This window comes from Sarcophilus harrisii, chromosome 6 (assembly GCF_902635505.1).
Source record: "Sarcophilus harrisii chromosome 6, mSarHar1.11, whole genome shotgun sequence".
Taxonomy (NCBI): Eukaryota; Metazoa; Chordata; class Mammalia; order Dasyuromorphia; family Dasyuridae; genus Sarcophilus; species Sarcophilus harrisii.
This window is the reverse complement of record NC_045431.1, coordinates 250,193,671-250,217,507: the sequence shown is the minus strand read 5'-3', so window position 1 is coordinate 250,217,507 and position 23,837 is coordinate 250,193,671. Positions and strand designations below refer to the sequence as shown.

Below are 23,837 nucleotides of genomic sequence, written 5' to 3'. Positions count from 1 at the left end.
TTATTTAGCCTGTAATTTACTTTTGATTATTCTCTTCAGAGCATTCTTAACATCTTTGTTTCTCAGACTATAAATCAAGGGATTTAACATAGGACTCACAAAAACATAGAAAACGGCTACAATTTTCCCTTGTTCTACAGATGTTTCTGAGGGAGGTCTTAGATGCATGCAAAAAAGAGTCCCATAAAAGATAGTAACAGCTGTCATATGAGAACCACATGTAGAGAAAGCTTTACGCCGGCCTTCAGTAGATCGGATGCGTAGGATAGCTGTGAAGATAAACATGTAAGAGATGAGAATGATTGCGAGAGAGCAGGTGAGATTGGAACCAGCAACTATAAACATGGCAGTTTCTTTGATATAGGTATCTGAGCAGGAGAGGACCATAAGGGGTGGGTCCGCACAATAAAAGTGATTAATCTCATTGGGGCCACAGAAGGATAGACGGAGCATCAGGATGGTTTGTATCAGACCATTGACAAAGCCATAGACATAAATTGCTGTGACTAGGGAGATGCAGACGTTCTTGGACATTTTGCTACTATAGAGCAGTGGATTACAGATAGCCACATAACGGTCATAGGCCATAACTGTGAGCATATAATAGTCTGTTATCACCAAGGCAATGAAAAAGTGAAACTGTATGAGACAACCAACATAGGAAATGGTTTTTCTTTGTGATAGAAAATTGACTAACATCTGAGGTGTGACATTGGTGGAATAACAAAGATCCACAAATGACAAGTGACTGAGAAAAAAGTACATGGGAGTTTGAAGTTTGGGATCAGTCCTGATCAGTGAAATCATGCCCACATTCCCACATACAATGAGAAGGTAGACAATTAAAAATATTACAAAGAGAATAGGCTGCAAGTCTGGGTGATCAGTCAGTCCCAGGAGAATGAATTCGGTCACCATGGTATAATTTATCTCTGACATTTTGTTCAATGCCTAAGAAGATAAAAAGGGAAGATAAATATGAACTTTTTGCATTAGATATCATATTTTACATTCATATCACCTCCATACTTTGTTCTTCCTCTGTACTTTCTTAGATATGGCCCATAGAGAATTGGAAAAGCAAGCATTTCCTGTGTATTCAGAATTCCTTAGGGAAATTTTTTTAAATAAATTATTAAAAATTAATTTAGACCAATTTGCTATAGGGTTTTCATCTCATATCACTTCTCTCTTCAACTCCTTTTCTTTTCACTCTCTTCTTCACTTCCTACATTCTGGTTTCCAAGCTTATAGTTCAACCAAAATTGTTCTCTCCATAATTGCCAATCATTACTCAACTGGTAAATCCAAAGACCTTTTTTCTGTCCTCATTTCCCTTAACTTCTCTGTAAATTTTTCTTGAGAATTCTTTGCCACTACACTTTCGCAGTTCTCCTTCTTCTCTGATTATTGTTACATTTTGTCCAGGTCCATATTTGCCACTATGGGTATTCTGAAGGGTTTCATCCTGGTCTCTATTCTCCAAACTATTTTTCATTTGGTAACATCATCAACTCCCATGGATTCTATTGTTATTCCTTATGCTAATGGCTGTCAAATGTACTTAAAAACTCCTAACTTCTGTTACTCCTGCATTTCCAAACTGAGTATTGGACATTTCAGAATGAACATATTAAACTCAATTTGTCTAAAACTTAGCTTATTATCTTTCCTCTGAAATGCTCTGATGTTCCAAACTTCCTTAATACTATTGAGGATACTACCATACTGCAGGTCAGTTAGGCTTACAGCTTACATGTCACCTGTTACCAACTGCTCTTGATTTAAACTCTGTTAACACCTTTCATGTTTGCTCTCTTTTCTATTCTGACACTGCCACCCTGATGGAGATCTTCATTGTCACATGAATGGGTTAGTTCAATAGGTCTCTGGTTGATCTTGTTGCCTCAAGTCTCTCCCCACTAGAGTCTATTTTCCATTAGCCTGTCAAATGCATTTTCTTAAGTTCAGGTCAGTCTTGTCGCTCTCCCCAACCCATTCAGTAAATTTCATTATTTCCTTTATCTCTAAAACTAAATATGAAATCCTCTCTTTGGCATTCAAATCCCTTCATAACCAATTCCTCTCTTACCTTTCCAGTCTTCTTCTCCCTATCTATCCACACAATTTGCAATGCAGCTGCACTGATCTTGCTCTTCTTAGACCAAGACACAGCATCTTGATTCCCCAGATTTTTACTACCTGTCCTTTGTGTCTGGAATGCCCCATTGTCTTCATTTCTTCTCCTGACTTTCCTGATTTCCTTCAAATTCCAGCAAAAAAAAAAAAAATCCCTATATCTAAAGGAATTTTTTAATTCTAAAGGCCCTAGAAATTAAAGGTAATGCTTTCCCTCTGTTTATCTTCAATTTATTTTTATATAACTCAGTCATCCATAATTGTTTGCAGCTTGTATACCCCATTAGAACGGCTTGAAAATTTCTTGAGGGGAGGAACTGTCTTTTTTTGTTTGTTTGTTTCCCCAGTGTTTAAGATAGTACCTGGCACATAATAACTGAGTGTTTGATTATTTACTGTTATCTTAAGTGCCACTTTCCTGACTTTTATCATCTCCATGCTTGGATTTGTCTCCCTGATCACCTCTGCCTTCAAAATAAAGATTCCTGCTACAGATCTTTCCTGGTCTTAGTTCTAATTGTGCCAGATGTCCACAAAATTGCTTTGTTTCACTTTCCTCTATACTTTGTATATATGTATAAATAGTTAGATAGATAGAGATAGATAAGATAGACAGATAGATAGACAAAAAGATGTCTTCTAGTAGAATATATATGTTCCTTAAGAGTTGGGATTGTTCAATTTGTTTTACTACAGAATCTGAAAATTGTCATATTTCCAGTAAATGCTTTTTGAATTGAAGTTGCTTATCTTAGCCTTCATTTCAACTACCTCATTTTACATATAAGACAAAGTTCCACAGTTATGAAATGAATTATCAAGGATCCTATATCTAATTAGTGACAAAAATATTGAAAATACTCTTCTACTAAGAGTCAAACCTTTCACCCCCTTAATTCTAGGTTGAAATGGAATTTTGTAAAAATAATAATAATAATAATAATAATATAGGATAGTAATTCACATTTTTATAGCACTTTAATCTTATTATAGTGGTTTCTCCATAATTTTTGACTATCATTAATAGCAAGAGTATTAGAATCAAATATTTTGAAATGAAATTTCATACATTTAATACCTATCCTAAGGACACACAGTTAATATAGGACTGATGGAAATTGAAATGCAAGTCTTCTTTTAGGACACTTCCCATTACACACTGATTATTTTTTTAAACTTTACAATCCACATCACCATGATTTTCCTCCTCACTTTATATTCTACAGTTCTTATATGAAACTAAAGCAAATGAAATCTGAAAACAGAACTGTATATGATTTACTCTGAATTTCAGAGCCCACAAAATTTCTAAACCTACCTGTGAAAGAAGAGAAAACTCTCCAAGAAGACAGAAACACAATGCAACTGATTTATGTTTTTGACACACTAATAATGTTGTGACTGAATCCCTGGGGCTCAATTAGCCTCTCCTCCTCCTCCATGAAGATATGTCAGGGAGATTGCTTAGTTCTTAATATTCACAAGAGGAAACTACATTGATTTTCCTAATGAATAGAAACTCTGATGGTGGTTAATTTGTTTGTTTGTTTGCTTAGCTATTAACCAGTGGCCCATAAATGAGTCAACTTTTCTTGGATGATGCAACAGAGATTCTAAAAATTAGGAATAATGATAAAAACTAACTTCCATGGTTGTTGTGAGAATAAAATAATATTTATAAGGCATTTAACATGGTGTTAACATGTAGAACATAATTGGAATTATATAAATGATTACAGTGGTTATCCTGTGATATGAAAACAGAAAATAGTATATTGTTATATTGATTACATATGACAGTTATATTGGGAATGGAAAGAAATTGAAATCAAATTACTCAAGGTAATGATGGATAATGGGATTGAAGATTGAGAAAGAAGGCACAGAATATGTTTAAGAGGAATGAAGCATTAGAGAGATAAAATGATAGGAGATTTCGCTGTGTTACATGATGTAACCATCCCTGGGCATGGCTGAGTTGAAGTAGGGTGGGATATAAGAACACCAAAGAACTTAGAGATTAATATATTTCATTGAGCATCAATAGCAATGTTGAAGTTCCCTAATATAAAAATAGGAGTTGGAAAGGAAAGGAGGAAAATCAACTCCTTGAGAAATCAATTAGTTAAATAATTGATCAACAAGCATTCATTAAGCATTTAATATTTACCAAATTTTTTGGTAAACATGAGGGTACCAAAAAACCCAGAAACACACACACACACACACACACACTCAGAGAAACACACCTGTTTGTGTATGTATGTTTGCAAAATGAATGAATGTATTTATATGTATATATAATATAAAACTCTATATTATAATATTCCATTCTATTATATAATATATAGAGATATGAACATAAAGATTAGATGAAAAGTAATAATAGAAAAGGTAGTGTTTGCAGTAGAAGAGAAACAATAAAGCTTCCAGGAGGAAGTACTATTTGATGTAAGTCTTAAAAAAAGTCAGATACTGAAGTTGGACATGAGGAGAGAGTACATTCTGAGTATGGTGAGCAGCCAGTGCAAAGAACACAGATAGAATTTGAATAGCAAGCAATGAACTGTAACCAAATATAAGTAGATTATAGGGTATGTGGAAGGATGTGGAATATCAACAGATTGAACTTTTAAGAAGATGCCACAAAGTAAAACTATCTAAATGCCAAAAACAAAAATTACGTTTGAGATCAAGTGCTGATGAGATTGTAAAGGGACGAAAAGTTATTAATAGAGTGATGTTCAAAGGATAAGGGACAATTGGGTGAGAGTGGTAATACATGAGTCTGGAAGTAACAATGTGGAGCAAGACGTTTCTGGCTCCTCCTAGGGATCATGATGTGAGGATAGATTGTAAGAGAAGATATACCCAGGTCTGAGATGATAACCAGGAATGAAATATCATCTAAAGGAAGCCTAGTCTTTGTGAATACAGGTAGAGGGATGGAGTATGAAAAGAAAAAGTCCAGAATAAAGGCAAATTGGGTCATTACATTACTGAAATTTCAAAGGATACTATGGAAGAGATAGGCAGAGATGATATGGGAAGTAAAAAAGATTGAGGATGATGTGAAAAGAAGAGGATGTTGAGGAAATTTTATTCCTTCATTACAGTGATTATGTAGAACAGAAATAAAACCATAAGGGGAAGGAGTTTTCTAACCTTTGAGGTACTAATGAATAACCAGTGAATTGGAATGCTCATTTTCTCTGATCTCCACAGATCTACCCGATGTATAGGTAATAGTGTTGTGAGGCTACAGTCAGAAAATATGGGACATAGTTTTGTTTTCTGTTTCATTGTGTTTTATTCTCAACAAGACAGATAGACCTTATTTATCTGTTCTAAACTGAGATTGAGGTTAGTTTTGATTATTGTTATAAGAGATATAAACAGAGAAAAGAGATACCAACAAGATAATTGACTAGAACCTAAGTCATGAGAAATATCAAATCTAATTAGGGCCAGCCAGTAATATATGAGTATATGTAATTATCTTCAAGCACTCATCAATCAGGACAGCAGATCCCTAGAGTAGGAGTTGCAAAGCTGAGTGGATTAACTCATGGGTTTTGTTGACTAGACCCTACCTCTAAACCTGACATTAAAGTCATGTGATTTTTTTTTTTATGAAAGAAAAAGCAAGGAGTTGAAATAAGGGATGGAAAGAATAGTCTGTTCCAGGCATAGGAAGAAATATAAGTTAAAATATGAAGATAGAGTGATATTAATGATGGATTAGAATTGGAATAATAATTAAAACTGCCTATTAATGGTCATTTGGTAACATCACATTTATATACAAACTACAAGGAAATCTTTTCAATATAATGTCTGACTTTCTCTAAAAGCACAGGGAATAATGTGAATGTACTGTGGCTTCTACAAGGACAGACATTTTTGTGATGGTGATAATCCACGTGGATACATAAATTGTGGCTCTGTACCTTAAAGTACACAAAACACTTGTGAGGTGATTAGTACAACCAATATTCCATTCAATCCTTCCTTCCTTCCTTCCTTCCTTCCTTCCTTCCTTCCTTTTTTTTTCTTCTTTCCTTCCTTTCTTCCTTTGTCCATTCAATCATTCTTCATTCATTCAAAGAGCATTTAAGCACAGAATATGTGGTAACCACTTAACTTATAAAAACAAAAACACATTTCATGTAGTTTGCAGAAAAAAAAGTTAGAGCTTAGAAGAAATTGTGATATTAGGCAGTCTTATTGGTTCTTATTCAATCTTATTGGTTCATTTTACAGATAAGCAAACTGGGGCCCAGAAAGAAAAAATGACTTGCTTAAGGTCAGATGGTTTGTTATGATCAGAACTAGGCCTGATTTCCAGGTAAGGGTTAATAATAATAATAGCAATGGCTACTACTACCACAATAAATCATTAAGATTAATTATAATAAACTTTTTGGCTATTTTTTTTATTGAGAAATGGTTTTAATTTCATTGATTTCCTGTTTTGCCGATATTTCTGTTGGCCATCTTTTTCAAAGCCTCCTTCACATCCTTGTTTCTTAGGCTGTAAATAAATGGGTTTAACATAGGACTTACAAAGATACAAAAAACAGCAACAATTTTCCCTTGTTCCACAGAACTCTCAGTGGCTGGCCTTAAGTACATACAGAAAAGGGACCCATAGAACATAGTGACAGCCATCAGGTGGGAGCCACAAGTGGAAAAAGCTTTGCGCTGCCCCTCAGTGGAACGCATGCGCAGGATAGTGGCAAAAATAAAGATGTAAGAGGTAAGGATAATGAGCAAAGAACCTGTGAGATTTAATCCTGCAGATACGAACAGTGCAGTTTGTTTTATGTAGGTATCAGAGCAGGTCAACATTAAGAGGGGTGGGTCAGCACAGTAAAAGTGATTGATGGTATTAGGGCCACAGAAAGACAGGCGAGATGTTAAAATGACCTGCATTGTACCCACCATAGAACCCCACAAGTAAGGAAAAATGATTAGGCAGATACAAACAGGCTTCGACATCTTTGTGCTGTAATGCAAAGGTTTGCATATGGCTATGTAACGATCATAGGCCATTGCACCAAGCATGTAATACTCGGTAAGGAGCAGGGTAACAAAAATGAAACACTGGGTTAAACAACCAATATAGGAAATTGTTTTCTTCTCTGACAAGAAGTTAATTAACATCTGAGGAGAGACATTAGTAGAATAAAAAAGATCAACAAGAGCCAAGTGGGTAAGGAAAAAATACATAGGAGTTTGAAGTCGTGGTGTGAGTCTGATCAGTATTATCATTCCAAAGTTCCCTGTCAAGGTGATCAAATAGATCACCAGAAATACCACAAAGAGGACTGGCTGTAGCTCTGGCTGACTGACTAGTCCCAGAAGAATAAATTCAGTAGCTTCAGTGCTATTCTGTCTGAGAACAGTCTTCATCTTCGTGACCCCTTCATGAAATGCAAAGAAATCTATCAGAAAAAAAAAAAAAAAAAAAAAAGATCATGGAATCAAAGGATTTAGAACTTAAAGGCATTTATTTCAGCAACCAGGATTCATTATAGCTTCCTTGAGCCTAAAGGTATTATGTTAGCCCTGAGATTATGCCCAGTACTTGATCCTAGTGGAAAGAAATCATTTACCAAAATAAGCACCATCTGGACTAAATTGAGTCTAAGCCAGATTCCCATTTTACATAATCCTTTGCTTTGGAAGTGTTGGGATCTTTAAAATCACACACACACACACACACAGACACACACACACACACAGCACCTATTATGTTCCAGACACAGTGCTAACCACCTGGGACAAGAAGACAAAAATAAAATCACCACTGACTTTAAAGGGCTTATATTCTACTAGGGAGGAATGAGGGTGCAAAATATATTCACATTAAAACATCTGTTTTAGCCATAATCTAGAAGGTGATTTAAGGAAAGTGAAAACATTATGTTTAAAATATCTTCCAAACCTATAATTCTATTATTCTATAAGTTATTACTTATAAGTTCTATTAATAGTGATTCCATATTGAAGGTATAATTTTAACCATATGTTATATTATATATTTGATATATTTTCATGTATATGTTATTTTGCACGAATTCTGATTTTAACATTACAATTACACTTCTATTTTAAAAAGATACCAAATATCTACATTTGAATAGCTAACTTTTTAAATATTATATACATGCAAGATTTAAAGACACTAATACACAAATGCAAATAAGGACACTGAAAATTTTGAGGCTGTCCAACATAAATTGAATTTTTTAACTTCATACTTGAAAACTTAGCATCAATTATTTCTTTGCTTTGCTTTTGGCAATAGAAGGATGAATGCCTTTTACTGTTTCCAAAGGATAAACCATGTGACTTTGCCTTCAATCCCATTCTCTTCCAACCCCTTGAGTACCTTTTAGTCAACCCTCTCCACTTGTACATCTACAGTCTCTCCTTGTCCCCTGGACTTCTTATTTCCTTGTACACATGCTTCTCAAGCTTCAAAACACTTGTCTCTTATCTTTTGTTCCATTTAGGTATGATATTAACTCTCTTATCCCTTCACTGCTAAACTTTTTAAAACAGTTTTCTGAAAAAAGTTCTCCATCTAATCTGCTCAGCATCTGTGGACTTTGTTTGCTTCTCTCCATTTGCTTGGCCACAATCCTTCTTCAAATCCCCTTCTCTCACACAATTGATGGGACATCCATCCCTTCAACCATTCCTTTCTTCACACCATCCTTCTCCTAGATTTCAAAACTACCATCCTTCCTCTGAAGAGACCATGTGACATAGTGGAATGAATACTGGATTTAAAGTCAGGAGTCATACATTTAATCGTTCTTCAAATAACAAACCATTGGCATACCAAGAATGGTCATCTCACCTCACAGAGTCTTGTTTTTCTTATCTATAAACTGGGAATTGAATAAGTTATAATGCCTAATTCACTGGGATGTTGTGAAACAAATATCTTGCCAGCTTTAATGTCCTCTGAAAAAATTAATTCTTCCAAATGATCCTAGATTTAGAGCTAACCAGGACCTTAGAAGTCATCTAGTCAAACACCTTGATCTTATAGATGAGAGAACAAAGGCTCAAAGAAATAAATGATTTGCTACAAATTTCATGAGTTACATACTTCAACTTTAAATCCAAGTCTCCTGACTCTTATCTCACTCCCTTCCTCAAAACACTTGAGGAGCTTTATACTGCTTAGATGATGAAATATAGCCTGCTCACTTTTCTATTTATTTTTTCTCAACTGGCCATACTTCATCTTTCTAGCTTTACTTTACAGATTTCCCCTTACTACATAAAATCATAAATATTAGCAAAACTACATATTAGCTATCCACACATATAACATGCCATCTTCCACCACTTTGCTTTGATGCAAATCATCCTCTATGTAGATAATTTCCTTCCTCATTGTTCCACTGTTCACATAATTTATCTTCTGTGGGAGCTCAAGTGAACTGGCATCTCCCCTGTGAAGTCTTCCTAATCCACCCCAACTGCATGTGATTATTTTCTTTTCTTAAATTTTCTTAGGGCTTTTCTCTTATCTCCAAAACATTTTACTTTGTATTTGTTAAATAGTGAATAAGCTGTACCTTTCACAGTAGATTGTAAGGTACCTGAAACAAAAAATTGTGTAATATTCATAAGTATGGGTGCATGTATGTCAATATCTATTTATCTATCTATAAAAATTTCTTTTGGGGGATAATTCTTGGTATTTATGATTATGCCTTAGATAATGGCAGTTGTTTTTGTTTTAATAAAATTAAGCTTAATTTAATTAAACTAAGTTTAACCAACATTTTGTATTTTGTGTTTTCATTTCCTTTTGACCTCTAATCATGTAGTATAGAGTATTAACTTGAAAGCAAGAAGATCTGAGTTTAAATCCAGCTTCAGGTTCATAGCCTGCTACCTATGGGACCTTGAGCAAGTCACTTTACTGGGAAGCTAGCTGGCTTGGTGGATAAAGTGTTGGGGCTAAAATCAGGAAAACTTATCTTTGTGAATTCAAATTTGGCCTCATATACTTTCTAGCTATGTGACTCTGGGAAAGTCATTTAGTCCAGTTTGCCTCAGTTTCTTCATCTGTAAAATGAACTGGAAAAGAAAATAGCCAACTTCTTTGCAAAGAAAATGCCAAATGATATCATGCAGAGTCGGCCATGACTGAAACAATTTAATAATGACCACAACAAAAAGATAATAATAACACTTATCTCCCTGGGTTGTTGTGAAGACAAAATTAAAGTCCTATATAAATGCTAGTTATTGTCATTAAGAGGAAGAATATTAGACTTGGAGTCAAGAAGACTTGAGCTGAAATGTTTTTTCATTTAGTCTGTGAGTATCAAAGTCCCAGGTTCTTCATCTTTCAAATGAAATACAAGCCTCTAGAAGGCAGGCAACATAGTATGTGGGTACACAAGAAACGAATGCCTGCACTAGGGTTCTGACTCAGAAATATACTTTCTGTGTTACCCTAAATCTGTCCTTTCAGCAATGTAGCCTTGATTTCCTTGTCTGCAAAATTAGGATAATAAAAGAATCTACCTTAACAGGTTGTTGGAAGGATAAAATAGAATAATACATATAAAACACTTGTATTTAAAATATTACATAGAATTAATTAATATCCTCTGTGGTAGATAGTTAGCAGCAGCAGCACCATTATTGTGTCTGAACAGCTTTATTTTCAGCTTCCATTTCCATCAAGTCAGCATTTACTTACCATTGCCTCAGTCATTTCTACTTGGGAAAATGGAAAAACAAAGTGACAACTTTATTCTAGGGATTTCAAAGGCCCATGCTTATTGACTTTCCTACCTGCAGAAAAGCATATTCCAGGGGCCAAGCAAATACTACAAAGGAATACAAAGATGTGGAATTATTTATAGGAAAATTAGTTCCATTGCATTATGATCTCTGGGGATTTTTCAGACACCCAGAAGATACAATTAAAATGCTTCTCTGTGGGAAAAACAATTATCAGCAGAATTGTTTTCTTTTTATTAGTTCCTTTCTTCCTTATTAGCCCTATAGATCCTAATATTTATGATACTGCTATTTATTCAACTTTCCTTACTGTGACCTAAGAAAGAAAGTTTTCTGTAGCATTATTATCCTCCCTTTTAATGCAAGAAAAATAAGGTTTAGAAGATAAAGTAACTTGTACAGTATCACATAGATAGTAAGTGGCAGAGGAAAAGTTGGAATTCAGGTCTCCTGATTCCAAGGTCAGGTGACTTTTCACCATGGCATGTTAATAGTTAATATTCTTCAACAAGGTATTTTGGTTTCCTGTAAGAGTCCAGCTGCAGTGAATAGAATGAGTATGCCTGTGAAATGAAGATGCATGAGCCAGGTGGTATATGTTGGACTCCATTTATTGATCTGAGAGCCAGAGTTTACATACTTTTTAAGTTAGAGCTACATTAATGTCAGGATTAAGTTAGGATTATATTAGCATCAGAATTAAGCTAGTGTTGTACTAACACCAGATGTCTTCACATGGCACTATATATATTCCAAGGTTAATGTATGGACCATACTTCAACATTTCAGTTTTATATTAATTTTAAACAGTAACTAGCATAATTGAATTGTGTTCATGGCTTCTATTGACCATTTGCTCTGATTGTAGAAATTTGCTATAGGAGGAAAATACAGGGGTATGATTATAATACCATCAAATCTGGGTCTTCAGGCCTCACCCTAGGAGCAGATGCATTACAGGGTAAGGCATCCTTAACTAAATTTGATTATATATAGGCTCAGGAATAATAATGTTGGTTCTTATTCAAGGAGACACAACTGAGAAACTGAGTCAGGAGGATCCCATCTTGAGAAGAGGCTAATGTTGTCCTCCCAACTCTTGTCCAGATATAGAATACTGATTTCTACCTGTTACACTTCAGAATCACATTTATTTTAAGAAGTTTATTGGTATTTCTCTCACATTGTTGGTTACTGACAATAATTTTTCAGATCATAATCATTCACAAATTTAAAATGCAAAACAATATTAGTTACATTCCCAAGAGATTTCATTTCTAATAGCAAATTCTACTAATCACAGCTTAGGGCTAGATAATATTTTTCTTATTTTTTTAAAAGTTTACTAGGACTTACACACATATGAGATTTTGTTTAACATGTTTTATTTGTTTAACTTCATCCTAGTGGACAGGATTAATCATTAAACAAGCCTATAGATTCTTATCTTATCTTATCCCATCCCTAGATAGACTCATTTCTCAGGGCTAATGATCTTGCTTACCCTGATGGTTTCAAGAAAACTGGCAAGCTTACAAATTAATGGGAGTTGACAGATACCCCAGGGAAGGGGCTCAGCTTGCTGTTGCCCACCCCAACATTTCTTAGTATTTTATTGGCTCTGTTGTTTGATACATCCCCCCAAGTGTATGAGAAGGAAAAATAAAAACAACTATTCCATTATTAACATTGTGAAAACATAAATCATTCTTTAAAACAAAGCATAGCAAAGAATACATATTCCCCCTAAAAAAATCAGAATCTACTACTTGGGACACAACCATAAACCTTAGCAATGACTGAACTGCTTCCTGAAATGAGCCCTAGCATACCAGAAGAAAGAGGACCTGAGAATCCAGTGGTGAGAGAACACATTCGCTTACTGTCAGTAATTCAGTGTGACACAGAGGGGGAAAATCAAGGCCAGCACTTCCCAGGGTAGCATGCATTAAATCTTGTACTTCAGTAATTCAGAGTTAAGCTATTGTTTGCAGGAAACTCTTGAGGGGGAATAAGGGAAAATGCAGCTTTCATTCTTTGAGAGGACCAGAACTGGCCCCAGTATCAGATTATCTTTCCTATAATTCTGAAAGCAACATTCAGAAGCCCAATAGCTCCCCTTCCTGGTGAATTGTGATGAAGTACAACCTTTTGGGTAGTACAATTTTTCCTTACGTGACCCAATTGTCCACAATTATAAAATAAATGAGAATTTGGAAAATTTTGAAATTGAACTCTGTCCTGATTTAGTGCAGGAAACATTACTGCAGCTTGAAAAGTAGTGCACCTTTGGATCCCTTCTACTAAAGACACTTTTTAGTTTTTCCTAGCTAATGCTTTCTTACAATCTGCATTAGCATTTTCATTTTTTTTTTTTTTTTTGGCTGAGGCTATTGCTCAAGGTCACACAGTGAGAAATTTTTTTTAAGTATTTTAGGCCAAATTTGAACTCAGGTCCTTCTGACTTCAATGCTGGTACTCTATCCACTGCACCACCTAGCTGCCCCACTGTGCCACCTAGCTGCCGCAGCATTAGTATTTTCAAGGGCAAGTTGTCTCAGTAAAATTTAAGCTGCCTCCCCGTGCTGATAGAATGCTGAATTGTCATCTTTAAGGGACTGACAAAGTCAGCAAAGGTCTCATTGGGTTCTTGCATGATTTTTCTATCAGATGTTCCTCTCTCCCTGCCACTTGATTAATTTTGTCCTATTCTAATTCAGTATGTTGGCTATATTGTTATCAGCCGGACAAGAATAAATCATATTTTTTATTTTATATTTTATATCTTAATCCTTGTGTTAGCCTGTGATAAGCTACTTTCACCTCTTTCTTACCTGTTTAAATTCTTGAATTCACTAAAAGCTCACTTTCCTCTGCTGGGACATATGAGTCATTGTCTTTTCAGGTGTCAGCTGCAGGAGTCCAGCTCCAGTGTATAAAATGAGTGTGGATATGAAATGAAGATGCACAAGCCAGGCGGGAATTGTCTAAGCAATCTGTTTATTGATCTGAGAGTCAGAGTTAATAAACTCTTTAGACTAAATTAATAACAGGATTAAGCTAGCATTGCATTAACACCAGATGTCTCCAGGTGTGTACATCCCAGGGTTAATATATATATATATATATATATATATATATATATATATATATATATGCTATTTGACATTACAGTTTGACATTAATTTTAAACAGTAACTAGCAGTAGCAATAACAGTCATAAATAGCAGTAACTAGCAGTAACAGTGTAATCATTATAATGGTCATAAATAATATGACTAAATAGTATAGATTTGTTCCTGTTATATGCATTCTTCACTAAGATTATCCTACATTTATCTCAAGCATGTCTTTCATTCATTGTTATGGGTGATGGTGAACCAATGCTTTGAACTATGTGCCTTTACAGAGAGCAAGTCTCAGGTAATATCTGGACTGGCCTCTTTCTGTATGGACTTATTCAATTCTGACCATCTACATTGTTCTATGTTCCCCATGAATAATTTGTTCTCTGGCATGGGAACTACAGGAATTCCAAGATAAGGGATATATATATATACATATATATATATATATATATATGTATATATATACATACATACACACATACATATGCATGTTTATACACATATATGTGTGTATATATGCACATATATAAGCATAATGTATATATACACATATATGTATGTAATGAGATATTATACTCCACTGTAAAAAACCCACTAATAACAGCAATAAGGGAAAATTTCCTTAAAGTGATTGAAATAACTATAGAAAGTCAAGACTTAAAATTACTGTAGCAATTAGAGAAGCAAGGACTAGAGGTATTTAAGTCAGAAATCATTTAATTTTCCATATTAAATATTTTAATATAGCTTATCCAAATAAAAATTGGAAGGGAAATTTAGTGGACTGGAAGCTCAATATCAATTGACATTGTGATAAGGCATACAAACACAGTGCTCATTAAATCTAAAACTCTTCTTTGTCTTCTCTCTGTGTTTATATATGTATGCATATATATATTAACATACATGTTCATGCATATGTACATATATGCATGCATGCATATGTATCCCTAAGGAGTATTTTTCAAGAAAATCTTCTTCAGAGCATCCTTCACATCCTTGTTTTTTAAACTGTATATGAGGGGATTGAGCATGGGAATAACCATTGTATAAAATACAGAGACAACCTTGTCTTGCTGCATTGAATAACTGGAGGTAGGACGTGAATACATGAAAAGAATGGTCCCAAAGAAAATGGTTACAGCCATAAGGTGGGAAGTACAGGTGGAAAAGGCTTTGCTTCTTCCCTCAGCAGAGTGCATCCTCAAGATGGTGGCAAGGATGAAAAGGTAAGACATGAGGACCATCAGCACACAACTGGTAACAATGAAGCTGGAGAAAATCATGATGACAATCCCATTAACACGAGTATCAGAGCACGAGAGTTTCAGGAGGGGAGGTGTATCACAGTAAAAATGATTAATCAGATTAGAGCCACAAAATGACAACCTGAAGGTCATGCCAGTGTGAACAGCTGCATTACTAAATCCACCTAAGAATGCAGTAACTACCAGCAAGAGGCAAATTCTTTCAGACATGATGACAGAGTACAATAATGGGTAGCAGATGGCCACATAGCGATCATATGCCATCATTGCTAAGAGGAAACACTCAATACCTACAAATGAGCCAAAGAAGTAAAACTGAGCAGCACAACCATTGAAGGAGATGGCCTTCTTTTCATCAAAGAGATTTACCAGCATCCTGGGAGTGATTGAAGAGGAGTAAGATGAGTCCACAAAGGACAAACAGCTGAGGAAGAAATACATGGGTGTATGGAGTCTAGATTCAATCTTGATGAGAAGAATCATTCCCAAATTTCCCACCATGGTGGATGTGTAGATGAAGAGAAATATCACAAAGAGGACAGGCTGCAGTTTGGGATTATCTGAGAGTCCCAACAGGACAAATTCAGTCACCTCTGTTTCATTCCATACCTTAATGTCACCCATCTATCTGATTATTCATGCTGAGCAAAGAAAGATGATATATTATAACTGTTTTTAGGATAAATAAATGGGGAATACACTTGAGTACTAATAGGCTAGTTCAAAGATCTATATTCTTGTTCTTAATGTTATTAAATTTCTATATGGATTTGATTAAATTCCTCTATTTTTCTAGTTTCCAATTTACTCTTCTATATATCGTGGGATTTGAAGTTTGAAGTAACTTTGAAACTAGAATGATGGTTATGGGAATAAAAAAAGATATCAAAATAGATTATAGCATCACAGACTTATAGTCTGAAAAATCTTTAGTAGAACAGCTAGTCCAACCACATTATTCAAAAAGTTGAGATGCATAGTAGTAAAGTCATACATATAGTAAATAGTATAGTCGGGTTTGTAACTCATTATCTCCTATCCTCTAGACCCACTGAACTTTCTACTACAAAACGTGGTCTTTAACATTGTGTGTTCTGTTTTCTAATCTATGTCTCCAGCCCTTCATTTTTATTAGCATTTCACTCATACCCACATTAACTTTTAATTAATAATTTAAAATTTAAAAAAAATTAAATTATTTTTAAAACATGAATGGGAGCCAGATTGCAAATCACCAAACAGACTGAGTATGTAGTATATTGCAAAATCAACTGGGAATCACTATATATATATATATATATATATATATATATATATATATATATTAATGTAGGGAAATTTCATAGCCAAACCTATGCCAAGGATGATTATTTTACATACTGAAGATGACTGATAGAATAAACAAAAAAAGAGATTCACAGAAATCAACTAGAGTATTGATAGTTCATATGAAAAATCATAAAGGTCCTAACTACAATGGTGGTTTTGGAGGGTTCAGGAAAGATCAAATACCAGTGAAAATGCTAAGAGTAAAAACTTCAATATTTTCAAATAATTGGGTAGGGGAGAAGTGAAGGAAAAGACAACCACATTGATGAATTTGAAGTTGTAAAACTAGATGACAAGGAAGATATTGGTGCTAAAAAGAGAATTAGGGAAGATTGGAAGAGAGGGAAACTTAGGAAAATGATGAATTCCATTATAAACCTGTTGAATGTTTGACACTGAAAGGTGATCAAGGTAAAACTATCCATTTGGAACAAGAACTCATTATTTGACAAAAACTTTCATGAAAAAATATTGGAAAAGAGTATTGCAGAAAGTGGATATAGATCAATATCTTATACTTTATGCCAAATTGAGCTCAAAATTGAAGCATGATTCAGATCTAAAGGATGATATAACAAATTAAGAGAGCAATGAATGCTTTACTTGTCAGATCTATGGAGAAGGGAGAACCAATGATCAAAGGGAAAAAAAAGAGAACATTTAAAGATGCAAAATTATTATTTTGATTATATTAAGATGAAAATATTTTGCACAAACAGGAGGAAATGCAGCCAAGATTAGAAGGCAAGCAGAAAATTGGAAAACCTGTTTTATAGTTGATATGTCTGTTAAAGTTTTCATTGTTCTACTATCTAAAGTGCTAATTATTTTTACAAGCAAAACTAATGCAGACAAGATTGGAAGGGAAGCAAAAAACTGGAGGGGGGGGAATTTTGCATCCACAGTCTCTGTTAAAGATTTCATTTCTAAAATATATAAAGAATTGACCCAATTTTATAAGAATACAAGGCATTCTCTATTTAATAAATGTTTAAAAGATATGGATAGACAATTTTCAGATGAAGAAATTAAATCATTATAAAATGCAAATTAAGACAACTCTGAGGTACCACTATACAACTCTCACATTGGCTAAGATGATGATGCATTGTTGGTGGAGTTGTGAATTGATCCAGCCAATCTGGAGAAGAATTTGGAACTATATCCAAAGGACTAACAAACTGTATATACCATTTGAACCAGCAATATTTCTACTGTGCCTATATCGCAAAGAGATCATAAAAAGTGAAAAGGACCGACATGTGCAAAAATATCTGTAGCCACCGTTTTATAGTAGTACAGAACTGGAAACTGAGTGAATGCTGATTAGTTGGAGAATGCCTGAATAAGTTATGGTATATGAATATTATAGACTATTATTGTTCTCTGAAATCTGATTAGAACTGAATTATTGGCAAGAAGATGGAAAGAACATTTGTTTAATAAAAATAGTATTTTTTTAAACTGGCCGTGGAACTTCATCATGCTTCTTGTATTGGGGTGCCACCCCGTCTTCACTTATTTAAAAGATATGTTATTTTTCCCCATTATACTGAGAGTTCCTTGAAATCCAGGACTCTCTTTTAATATCCTTGTATCTCTAGTGCTTAGCATATTCCTAGCATATGGTTGTTGATTAATAAATGCTTTTGGATTCTGATTCTATTAAGTCCATGATCTCATAAAAATAATGAAACAGTTCAATTACCAAAGATCTATAATAAGGACTATTTAAAAAAGCAAGTGATTTAAAATGGACATTAATTTTTCATATAAAATTACCTTTTGTGTGTGTATATAAATTCTCTTTTTGAGTTTCTTGTCAGTTAATTATTAAAGGAACACATATACCAAAAATGTCATTTTTTTCTATTCTGTAGAAGATTGGTTGCAAGGAAAAGACATCTGAATCATGGAGATCAATTAAGATGCTATTGTGAACAAGAACTGATAAGCATCAATTAAGATGCTATTGTGAGCAAAAACTGATAAGCATCTCCACTAGAATAGAGCCTGTCTTAGTAGCAAGAAAGGAATGATTATGAAAAATTTGGAAAGTAAATAAGTTGAAAAGAAACTAGGAGTAATCTGGAAGTCAAAAGCAAAGAGAGTACTCATAAGACGACATAGTTAACAGAATCAGCAGCTGGAAGAACTCAAAGAAGATGAACATTGAGAAAATGCCTTTGGATTTTATCAATTCCAAAATTGTTTGTAATACCTTAAAGAACAGTTTCAGCACAGGGGTGGGAGAAGTAATTAAAGATGATATGAATGTGTACACCAGAACAACCTAATATCATCTTAAACCCCTAAGAAATGCTCCAGCAAAAAAGTAGCCAGAGAAACAAAAAGTTACCTTCACAACTCACCAGAAAAATGAACAGAAAAATTAAGGAAGTGGGTAAAAAAAAGGAAGTCTTGGTACAAATAAGTATGGTTAAAGGTTAAAGAATAAGAAGGGAAATTTTCTAGAATTAAAAGAAAATTCTATAGGAATTACAGCCAGAACCCTAGAAAAGAAAATGTTGTAATCACAAAACCCAAAGAGTTTTGAAAAAGCTAATAAAAATGGTAGGAAAATGTAAGGTAAATTCAGAAATCATTTTAGATAAAAATTTGAGGAAAGAAAAATTGATAGTAAATGGAGAATTCTAATAAAGCAGTGAATAACCTGAAAAATAAAATAGAGAATGTAGAACAGAAGAATTCAATAGCACAATTAGAAGAATTAGTGTCAGGCCTGTGAGAAGGAAGGCATATTAATATACTGTTATTGAAGCTTTTCCAGATGGTAAGCTCAGTAAAACCTTCTTAAATACCTGGGAAGTTTTATTGAATTCACTTGTAAAGTCTTTCCTGACCTAAAGTATCTTTACCTTTTTAATCCAAAATGTTATGTTCTGGGATTCTGTTCATCTCTGACATTATTATTAGTCCTTTTCCAAGATCGATATTTTATATTCTAAGATTGTTTTTCTTTGATATTCTAACATCTCTATCCACATAATATTCAATAATATATACAGAGATCATAATCTTTACCTCTATTTTCAGTCAAATACCATTTTCCCCAGAAAATCAGCACTCACTCACCTTTACCTCAATCATTTCTACATGGGAAAATAGTGAGACAAAGCAAAGTGCTTGTCTTGGGGATTTATAAAACCTGCATGTTATTGCCTTCCCTATCACTTTGGATGGAGATTTTCCAAGAATCTACCATTAGTAATAAAGAAACAGTCAATAGAAAAATTAGTCCCATTAGATTGTGACTTGTGGGGATTTTTTTCCTCAAATATACCCAGAAGGAACAATTAAAAGTTTTTTTTGTTTTTTTTTTTTTTGCATTGAGTATAAAACTTGAAGCTAAATATTAAATAGCAGAATTTTACTTTTTTTCTATCTAGTTCTCTCTCTCTCCCTCTCTCTTTTTGCTGAGACAATTATACTTAAGTGACTTAACTCAGCTCGGAAGTGTTAAGTATCTGAGGTCAAATTTGAACTCGGGTCCTCCTGACTTCAGGGTTCATGCTCCAGGCTCTATGCCATTTGGCTGCCTTCTTTTCTCATTTTTAAGAAAACCTTTATTATATGTAGCACCCAGTAATGTATGATTTCAGACAATTTTTTTTTCACATTATACTATGGAAAAAGAACTTAAAATCTTAATACCCCTATGTTATAGATGAGGAAACTAAGATTCACGAATATGAAGTAATTTCTTAAGGATAATATATCTGACAATAGGCAGATGCCTAAAATGAATAGAAAATGAGACAAACTTCCTTCAAAATCCATCTTTGGGCTAGGTGTTCCAGGAATAATCCACAAAGTTTATTGTCTGTGAAATAAGGAATATGTTTACAAAACCAGATCCCTTTAAGTCCCTTAATTTTTAAATGGTTTGATATGACCGTAGTTAAAATGACATTTGATCTCTCATCAACCTTCTGAATTGACTTCAAAATGTATTTATAGTTAAAATGATTCTGCAGCCTAGTGACTACCAGCTGCTGTCATGGTTTAGTGGAAATAATACACTGAAATTTTTAAAAAATCTGACTTCAAATCCTGATTATATACTATCTGAGTATTAATCAATCAATAAGCAATCTCAAAATGCTCACTATTTGTCAGGCACAGGGGATAAAAAGACAGAATTGAAAGTTACATTTTTAAAAACATGTTCCACAGGTCACAAGTCATTCAACTTAATCTTGAACCTTCATGACAAAGTATATTATGCAATTAGTAAAAAAAAAAGTTTTCTTTTCTTTCAGCCAAAATATAAAGCTGAAGAAGCTATGTTATATTTTAGGATCAAGGAAGGGAAGGGTTGGATTAAAAGGAGCACTTTGCAAAGTTTACATTTTTCAATTAAATATTAGTTCTTGACTTTTTGAAGTTATTTTTGGTTCCCAAATGAAAGCAATAATCTTTATGTTAAGAATTTCTACATGTTCACCTTTCAAAAATTCCAAATGCAAGTCACTAACTGCATACCCTACAGAACTATGCTGCCCATGCCTAGGCATTGACATAAAACATTATGCCCAGATGTTCTCTCTCTATTTACTCTGTTCTTATGAACAGGCTGTATTCCTCAAGCATTGTCAGAATTCTCTTGGTCTTTCTTTTTCTTTCTTTCTTTTTCTTTTTTTTTTTTTTTGGTAGTCTTTCATACTTTATTTATTTATTTAATTTTAAATTACAGCTTTTTATTGACAGAACATATGCATGGGTAATTTTTACAAAATTGTCCCTTGCACTCACTTCTGTTCCAACTTTTCCCTTCTCTCCCCCAACCCCCTCTCCAAATGGCAAGCAGTCTCATACATGTGGTTTCCTTGGTCTTTAGAGGGGCAAATAGAAAGAGCACTGGATTTGGATTCAAGAAGACCTGATTTTTTTAAAAATCTTTTCTTCAAATCTATCACAGTTCTATGACCTTGGGGAAATCACTTAACTTCTCACAGATTCAGTTTCCTGATATGTTAAATAGGGATAACATCAACTACATCCTGAAGGATTTGGCAAAAATCAAATGAGTATGCAACTGTAAGCTTTGAAGCTCTGTATAAATATTAGCTATTACTGTATTAGTCCAACCGATGTAGAGGATCTTCTCTGCAATATAGACAGCAAATGGTGATCCAATCTTTTCTTGAAGAGCTCAAAGTATAGGTATTCACTATATTCCAAGGAAGTCTTTTCTTCTGTAGAACAGCACTAATTGCTGATGCATTCCCCAACCCCAGACAACAAACCTAATGTTCCCTTTTATCTATTATTCCTCCTTCTGTCCCCTGGGAAAGAACATCTAATCCCCGATTATAGATTCAAATATTTAAATTCAGTAATCAAACCTCTCCTCTACAAATATTCTTTACCAAATTTTCTCTTCTTTAAATTAAACACTAACTGAAATATTCTTTACATAAAACCAGGGGAAAAATCAACAATAAAGGTAGTATCATAAGATTTAATGTAAATAAATAAAGGTTTCATTTTTATTTAGTTTTATATTTTAAAACTCTGAAATAATTTAAGGAAAATTTAAAAGTAATTAAATATGCACTTCGATGAAGATACAGTTATAAATTAAAAAAAAAGTTTCAGGCAAATAACCATCCTGATTTTATTTTTTTTCCAAATAGCAAGCAATTATTTTTCATTCTACCACCAAATGGAGAATAAAAGGAAAAAAAAAAAACAGACAAAACATGTTTAACAAATGTGCAAGTAAACAAATGTCCACATTGGCCACATCCAAAAAATGTGACTCATTCTTCATGTCTAGTTAAACAAATGAAGCTTCAAACCAGCTAAAATGCCAATGTGTACAACCTCATAGATAGAACATTCTGAAAAGATTTCCCTAAGATACATGCACTCTTTGGGACCTACCTGTAAATTTTGAAGAGAGCTGCTGGGTAATGATGAGTAGAAATTTGTAATCATCACTAGTAATGAAGAAAAATCTTGTATTGAATATAATGGACAGAGTTCTGGGTCCGGCATTGGAAAGATTTCAAATCCAGCCTGAGATAGTTACTAACTGTAAGTTACTAACTGAGGGCAAATCAGCTATTTCCCTTTCTGCCTCAGATTCCCCAGCTTAAAATGGATATAATAATAACACTGTTTCATGAGTCATCTCATCAACCATTTAAGAGGGAATGATTATAGCCTGGGGTTTTGGGGCAGAGCAACTGAGATAGACTTTTATCTCATCAAACATTAAGAGGGAAAGATTATAATCCGAGGCAGAATAACTAAATAGGATAATTGGAGAAACTGGGTGAAATAGATAATTGGAGAAACTGGGTCACAACATTAATAGAGAACTTTGGCACAACAATACCAAAATGCCAATCAAGTTACCATTGCTTCTCCAATTGCTAATTGAAACAAATACATAGAGAAGTAGAATATTAAATGATTTCCTGTGAATTCCAAAGTACACAGAAGTGCCAATCCCACCTGTAAAAGTAGAAGGATTTTCGTGAGGATTTAGAAATAATAGGAGCCTGGAAATACATTTATGTGCCCTATGTGGCTTTTAGGACAAATCACTGAGGTTCACTTAACTTTTTTGGAAAGAATTATGGTATTGACATTCCTCTTCTTATGATATTCACAAAAGAAAAATTTTAATTCCATAATAAAGAGGAACTCATAGAAGCCTTATTCATCTATATTTGATTTTGTTTTCTTACATATTTTTATATATTACATATTAACTTACATATTCTTATGTAGTAACTGGGCATAATAGTCTAGGATTGTGTCAATTCTTTTGTACTATATGTGACAAAGATATTATCATTAAATGACTACAATAAGATTTACTGTTGTGAACATAGATTAACGTAATTATAATGGAATAACTCACTTTTGTGCAGAGGAATCCTCTGAAAGCAGAGCACTGTATGTAGTGTATAATGTTTTGTCTTTTCCCCAAGATGGTTTCATTGAATTTGACAGTACCTGTAACACATAATGCCCTTTGAAAAACTTTTATCTGTTGAATTGCTGCATGATTTTAGATTTACAGAGCTAAAATCTTGAATAGACGAGTTAGCTTGTCAGGTGGTCATCGTGTGGTAGATGAATCTGAATCAGCATTTGAAGAGGGAAACATTTTCCCCGGATTTTTAGGACCAAGTACTGTGGTGGGGACAAA

General features: G+C 33.9%; 2 protein-coding genes across 2 annotated transcripts; both read right to left on the bottom strand.

Annotated features, from left to right (window-relative positions):
- LOC105750953 (olfactory receptor 1030-like) lies at positions 1–939 on the bottom strand. Its single transcript, XM_012552672.1, has one exon. It carries the CDS (start codon positions 937–939, stop codon positions 1–3), a length of 939 nt encoding a protein of 312 aa, XP_012408126.1.
- Positions 940–6,578: 5,639 nt separating this feature from the next.
- On the bottom strand, positions 6,579–15,943 carry LOC100917977 (olfactory receptor 1030-like). The gene is made up of 2 exons (XM_012552673.3): positions 15,356–15,943; positions 6,579–7,554 (listed from the first exon to the last, which is right to left on the bottom strand). Exons 1-2 carry the CDS (start codon positions 15,941–15,943, stop codon positions 6,598–6,600), a joined length of 1,545 nt encoding a protein of 514 aa, XP_012408127.2. The 3' UTR covers positions 6,579–6,597.
- Between the last annotated feature and the right edge of the window lie 7,894 nt (positions 15,944–23,837).

Coding starts and splice junctions, on each gene's coding strand:
- LOC105750953 (XM_012552672.1), bottom strand. CDS start 939: ATGTCAGAGATAAATTATACCATGGTGACCGAATTCATTCTCCTGGGA.
- LOC100917977 (XM_012552673.3), bottom strand. CDS start 15,943: ATGGGTGACATTAAGGTATGGAATGAAACAGAGGTGACTGAATTTGTC. Junction 7,555..15,355: donor TCTCGTGCTCTGATACTCGT/GTTAATGGGATT, acceptor GGGGTCACGAAG/ATGAAGACTGTTCTCAGACA.